The sequence below is a fragment of the Lipotes vexillifer genome, unplaced genomic scaffold (assembly GCF_000442215.2).
Source record: "Lipotes vexillifer unplaced genomic scaffold, Lipotes_vexillifer_v1.1 scaffold1235, whole genome shotgun sequence".
Classification (NCBI taxonomy): domain Eukaryota; kingdom Metazoa; phylum Chordata; class Mammalia; order Artiodactyla; family Lipotidae; genus Lipotes; species Lipotes vexillifer.
Window position 1 is genome coordinate 1,156,095 of NW_006775530.1, and position 6,739 is coordinate 1,162,833.

A 6,739-nucleotide genomic window follows, 5' to 3' on the forward strand; every position below is an offset into this window, starting at 1 on the left:
CACACACACACACACACACACACACACACACACACACACACACACACACACCCCTTTCACATGATACACTTCAAGCCACTAGCAGAGAAATCTATGCCAAATAGAAGGGGTGAAATGAATAACAAAGGAAAGTAAGAAAACGAGTTCAGGTACCAGTCTTGATAGCCACTAGACCAAGAGAGAGATCTCCAGGAGACTTTCAGTGCTGGGCCCAGAAAGGGAGAAGTGCTTAGCACTGGAGAAATCTTTAGCCCCTTACAGAGCCAGGCTCCTCAGAAGTGGTCTTAAAATATTTCTCAAAATATTATTTCTCTTCAAAATAGTATTTCTCTTCAAAATGTCATTGAAATCAGATGACAAGCATTGTGGCTAGACCAGGGCCAGCAGACATTTCTCAGAAGGCCAAGAAATGGCTCCTGCCAGAGGCTACTGCACAAAGCTTGCTCATAGGATTATTAAGAACAGGGTCTTCCCTGTTTCAGCCTCTGGACTCTTAGACAACCAGCCTGAGTGGAGGGTGTATTTAGCCCAGTCACAGGACCTCTAATGAGGCTGCCAGGCCTTCTGTGTTCTGTTGGCCAAGTCTCCCAGATTAGGGCCCGGCATGGCCAAGGGCTGCTCTCATGTAGATTTTACTCTGGATGGGCCTGGAAGCTGGCACCAGCTACCTCCAATCAGGACCTGGATCAAATCCTGCCCACCTGCCCGCCTTTCCTAGGGAGACTCCTGGTTTATTTCTAACAGTGGCCTGTTATTAGTTGAACCTGGGCTATGAACCCTTACTCTGGTGGCTGACTCCTTCTCTGTTTTCTAGAAAATTGAGATGATACAAAAAGCCCAGATAACCAGAGTAGAGGAATTGGTTTCCTGACCCCTGACAGAGCAAAGAACAGTATCCACAGATAAGCCCAAACCCTGTTCTGCAAAAGCCTAAAATCCTTTTACTAAAGTTGCTGAGAGCCCATTAGCCTTCAGGAAGGGGGCTGCCCTCCACACTCCAACCCTATGCTTTCTCTCTCCACGTTGGAAGACTCAGTGGCCATAGACAAGCGGCAGAAGGCAGAGGGGGAACCAGGCAGAGTCATCACAGCCACTCCCCTCCTACCTACACAATGACACATCCTTACAATCCTGGCCCAGACTGGGAAGGCCCCAGGGAGCCTCAGGCCAGACTCCCAGAGCCCCCTCAGCTTACAGGCCAAGATTCCCAGGGCTGCTGGTCTCAAGACTACTTCCTGCCATGACCCTGTCTCATTCCTCACGCTGCTTGGCTTCCCTCACCCCAGGGAGGTCTTCCCAGCTGAGCAAGGTTAGGAAAGTTAGAGCTCGTGGCTGCCTGAGTTTCCCCACTGGCTGGAGCAGGGTTATCTCCCGAAGAGGGAAAGACACCTTCAGCAGGGCTCATGAAGACAGGCAGAAACCCAGAGTGTTCAATGACTGGCGCCCAGGGCTGCCCCAAGCAGTGAGCCCAGAGCCGTCAAGAGAAAGGCTGGCTCAGGTGCATGAGCCTATCTGCTGATCCACCAGAGCACAGAGGAAAGGAAGAGGTGTGGTAGAGCAGGTTTGGGGGGATCCTGTGCTTCAAGGGAGTAGATGATAGAGTCATGACGGCTTGAGCACGTGCCAGGAGGGCTCAAGGGATTTCTCTATTCTGAGTCCCCAGGCAAGTCTCAAAGGCCCCTTGACCCTAGGTGAACTGCAGAATCAAGAATTGTCTCACATCCCTCCCTCTCCAAGGCTGAGGAGGTCCTTGGGCCTAAGAAGACAGAAAAAGACAAATATGCCAACTCTCATTGCAACTTTCTCAACAGCCAAAAACAAAAAATCTGTGGCAAGCTAATTTTAGGTGGGTACAGTAAAGAAAATTTGAATATTGGAGTATGCAACATGCTGTCAGCAAGACTGCTGGCACGTAGCTGGGCTACCGCAGCAGCCACTATCCATTCAAGCAACAGAGAAGGGCAGGAACAGAGGAGTGGACGGTAGATGCTGAACCAGAAATCTGGGGTCCTGGGTGTCAGTTTCTACTTGGTACTGAAATGCATGACCTTTCATCAGTTTTCTCTAGGTTCTGTTATTTGAAAATTGGAGCAGGGGACTTCCCTGGTGGTGCAGTGGTTAAGAGTCCACCTGCCAATGCAGGGAACGTGGGTTCGAGCCCTGGTCCGGGAAGATCCCACATGCCGCGGAGCAGCTAAGCCCATGCGCCACAACTACTGAGCCTGCGCTCTAGAGCCCGCTAGCCACAACTACTGCCTGAGTACCACAACTACTGAAGTCCGTGCACCTAGAGCCCACGCTCCTCAACAAGAGAAGCCACCACAATGAGAAGCCCGTGCACCACAATGAAGACCCAACATAGCCAAAAATAAAATTAATTTAAAAAAGGAAAAGAAAAAGAAAATTGGAGCAATGTTAACCTTGTCAGCATAATAAAATTTCCAGGCTGGTGTCAATGCCTGCTTTGGCTGGAAGCTAGGCAGGGTCTGTTCAGGGTCCTGGCCCTGCCAAGACGGCTGCAGAATCGGGGTGGGGGATGAATCGCACGTGTCCCTCCACCTCACAGATAAGAACTTGACACCAGAAAGAGTTGGACTTTTTAGCCCATAACTAAAACTATTTGAGTGCTTGGCAGCATGATTTTTTTTTTTGCTCTTCCCCACACTTCTTTATGAAGAGGCTCATCCCCATGTTGCCAGTATTGAGGCAGTATTGCACAGTGGACAAGGACAGACTGCCAGGGCTCAAATCCTGGTTCTGCACCTTACTGCCATGTGACACTAGGCAAGTTACTTAGTCTCTCTGTGCTTCAGGCTCAGTTTCTGTAAGTGGAAATGATAATAGTACCTATCTCCTAGGAGTATTACGAGGATTAAAAGAACTAAAATGTATGAAGTGCCTACAACAGTGTCTGGTATAAAGTAAATGCTATACACTTTACACTTGTTTGCTATTATTGGGATACCAATCCATAGACTTGCCCAGAGTCACAGAGCTAAGTAACAGCAGAACCAGGATTCCCTCCCAGGTCTTTTTAACCCCAGGACTGCTGCTGAGAACCATGGTGCCTACTGCCTTCTTAAGTGCAGAGGAGGAATGTGCACAACACAGAGGACCTAGACTGGACCTAGAAGTCCCCAGGAGAGTATGCCTGCCTGGCTGGACACATCCACCTGTCCACATACACCTAGGGAGGCACGCTTACCTGGATGTAGTCCACTGAATCACCAAGGGCCTTGAAGGCCGTGTACATGACCTCTCGCTTGCCTCCCCACTTCTGCATGATGCATGAGAAGGTGCTGGCCTGCACCACGTTGCGCACGCGGCCCATGCCCTCCTGAAGGCTGGCCTCCGTCTCGCCCTCACCCGCCTCATGGAAGTTGCTGCGCCACACAAAGAAGCCGGCTTGCTCGGTGCCACCTAGCACCTCATGGAAGATGTCCAGCATGTAGGCATCCTCCTGGCGATTGCCATCCACCACCATGACCACCTTGAGGTCGGGGAAGGCGATGCGCTGGGCTGAGCGCAGGCACTTGCGCAAGTAGTCGGGGTCCTCCTGGTATGCAGCGATGCAGAGTGCCACAGAGCGCCGCAGTGGGGAGGGCAGCTTCAGTGGCCGGCCTGCCCGCCGCATGCGCCGGTGCTCCAGGAAGGCAAACAGGCTCTGGATGAGCAGGTGCAGACCCAGGATGGCACCATACAGCCCGAAGGACAGGTAGTGTTTTTCTGTGTGGATGAACTGGTAGCCTGTCACATAAGCTGCCAGGATGCCACCCAGCACTGCCAGGGCAAACAGGCTGGTGCCCACCACACGAAGGGCTGTTGTCAGCTGCACCGGCATCTGGTGGGAGAAGGTGGGAGATGTGGGTCAGGCGGAGGCAGCATCCCTGGTCAGTGGCAGTGGGGGCATTTTCTCTGGGCCTGGCCCAGAACCAGGAAGATGACCCACTAATGAAAACAATTACTATTTATTGAGCATGACTGAGACTGTCTGTAGACTCAGAAGCCAGACTACTGGGGTTCAAATCCCAGCTCACACTATCTGTGTTGACTGTGTTCTACCCCTTAGTTAATTCATCTGTAAAATGTGGGTTGCAGCACTAACTTCCTAGCATCTTTAAGGATTAAATGGGTTACATATTGTAAAGCACTTAAAGTAGCATTTATTATTGTTAGACAAACCAAAGCCAGAGAGAGCTGTGTGATCCCTAGCTGGTGGCAGAACTGGGATCTGCCTGACCCAAAGCTCTCATAGGCAAGCTTCAGTAGGGGTGAGCCTGAGGCCAGAGGAAGCTCTGAGCACCTGAGGGGCCAGGAAGAAGGAGGAGGGGGGCGGGCAGGGGCAGGTAGGCAGCCTCTACCTGGCCTATTCCCACTAGGGGATTACACCAATGAGGCCCATGAAGAAAGTGGGGAAGGAAAAGATAGGAAACAAAGAGGTGCCAGAGGAAAAAAGGAAACAGCTTCCCTTTCTCAAAACAGCTAAATTGGTAAGAGAAACTTTCCCTATGTTCTCTGCTTTCTCCCCTTTTTCTCATTGATTTGAGAGGCAGGAAAGAAAGGGAAAGCAGTCAGGAAAAGCAGACAAGGTAGAGAAGAGGAAATGAGCGCTGGGGTGTGGACGGCCCTCCTGGAAGCCTAGCACTGGGGCACCAGAGGGAACTGCAGCCACCACTGCAGCAGCCCGGGAGGGGTGGCTGCCTGGGAAGCCCCATCTACTTGGTCCTAGCGCCCACATAGAATCTCTGTCCACGTCCCCCTGCCCCACCACTCCTGGAAATGCTGCCAGGTTTTGTTTGCAACCAAGTCAGGGCTTCTAGCATCTGCCCAATTGGAAATAGGTTTTTTAATGAAAAGAACCCAGCACTGGGAACCAGAAGTCTTGTGCTTGAGACAGCTCTACTACCTCCTGGCTGCCTGACCTTGCCCAAATTCTCTGGGACTTAGCATCCCCCTCAGGAGGGATTCCAGTGGTTTCTTGCTCCATAGGTCTCAGGTAAATCATTTTACTGATTAGTAGCCCTGAAAGATTACCCAAGTGGGGAGGTGGATGGGGATGGGAGAAGGCTGATGAGGCCAGCTCCCTGCCCTCCATTCTGAGGCCTCCTCCCCATCTCCCCTCCTTGCCACCTGCCTGATCTGGAGAATCCTGTTTCCTCCACCACCACCACCACCCACCCTTTGCAGACAATGAGGTCTCACTTCCAAGCTTGCTCCAAGTCTACGTCTCACTAAACCCAACTCCCGACCCCCACCTCAACACAAACACACTTTCTTGCCGGGGGTCTGTTCCCCTGCCACCTCTCACATAGGAGGGGTGAGGAACACGCAGTTAGTGCCTCAATCAGCCGGAGACTCAGGCCTCAGCATTCCAGCAGCTTCGGTCCGGAAAGTACTGTTGGCAGCCTCGCCTCTCCGGGAAGCGCGGCCTCCGGGCGCTCTGCCCCGCCATCCCGGGGAGCCTGCCGCGTACTTCCTCTGCAGGACTCCCGTCCTTCCTTCTCTCCCCCGCCCCCCCAGCCCGCGGCCGTCGCACGCGCTTGCGGCCCAGGGGTCCCTAGGCCCTGCATCCACCGCCCAGGAGCGCCCCCGCCCCCCTCTAGAGCTCGCATGCCATGGGGGCGCTGCGGGCACTACTGCCCGCCTGCGCTCTGGGAAAGGGCAGGGGGCGCCGAGGCCAACCCAGCGGCCTGCCGGGCGCTGGCGCCCCGCCTCGGTGCAGTGCCGGAGGCGGTGCCCACCAGGTTAACGCAGCCGGGAAGACACTGGCCAGGCTTCTCGCCCACGCCAGAGCCTCGCCTTCTGGCGAAGGCGGTGCCGGCCACACCCACGTGCGGGTTTCCCACGACCCAGCCTGGAAGGAACGGAAAACCCAAGGAATCAGTCGACTCAGGCCTCACTCATCTCCTCGGGGGCCCCAGCTACCTTGGCAAAGTGTGCCTGCAGACAAAGACGGCGTCCCCGGTGTCGCCGGCCCCCTCCTTTCCCAGGCGGGACACCCTCCTCCCCTGCTCAGGAAGTGGAGACATTACCTCGGCACCCGTAAGCCACACAGGACCCAAGAAGGTCCCGCAGCTGGAGACCCCACGTGCAATCAGGCGCTGGTGCGGGGCTCTCCTCAGGTGGCCCTGCCCAGACAGGGGGCCGTGTCACCCCCAAGCCGGTGGAGGGAGCCTCTTGCCCCCCATACCCTTCGCTCGGAAGGGATCAACGAGAGCTCGGCCCCAGTAGGCTAAAGCGCACCCGGCTTCAAGGGCAAGAGGTTGGGGGCGCTCCCTAAACCCTCCCCCCACCCCCAGAGATGAGGGAAAGAAAAAACCCAGACGAGGATGCACGCCACCAATCTACTCCCGACACTTTGCGGGGCTGCCCGGTCTGCAGCCTCTCCAGCTGACAGGTGCGCCCTGCTGCGGGGCCCACACGCGTCGGGGTGGAAACTTGCGCGCGGGGTAGGGGCTCTTTCCTTTGCGCCCGGCCACCCTCCCGGCCCCTCCGAGCCCGCAAGGGAAGGGGAGCCCAGGCCGCGAGTACGTGCGGCCGTGGCCCGGCTGACCCGCAGAAACCCGGGCGCCGAGCATCTTGGTGCCTGGACAGGTGCGAACCCCTGGGCGGGCCTGGGGCAGGGAGAGACTCCAGCCAGCCTCGTGCCCCTCACCGTCGCCCGCCTCCCAATCCATTCACAAAACAGGAGCCACAAGGGACGAAGGGAGGAGAGGCTGGGGAAGGAGAGGGTGGGGGG

The 6,739-nt window shown here is 55.4% G+C and overlaps 1 protein-coding gene across 2 annotated transcripts in view; it reads right to left on the reverse strand.

Annotated features, from left to right (window-relative positions):
- HAS3 (hyaluronan synthase 3) overlaps positions 1 to 6,739 on the reverse strand; it is a 16,184-nt gene that overhangs the window by 5,796 nt on the left and 3,649 nt on the right. For both annotated transcript variants that reach the window (XM_007449935.1, XM_007449934.1), the window contains one exon: positions 3,206 to 3,841. In XM_007449935.1, the coding sequence (XP_007449997.1) occupies positions 3,206 to 3,841 (636 nt within the window). Of the gene's footprint in view, positions 1 to 3,205; positions 3,842 to 6,739 lie in introns of those variants that run through there.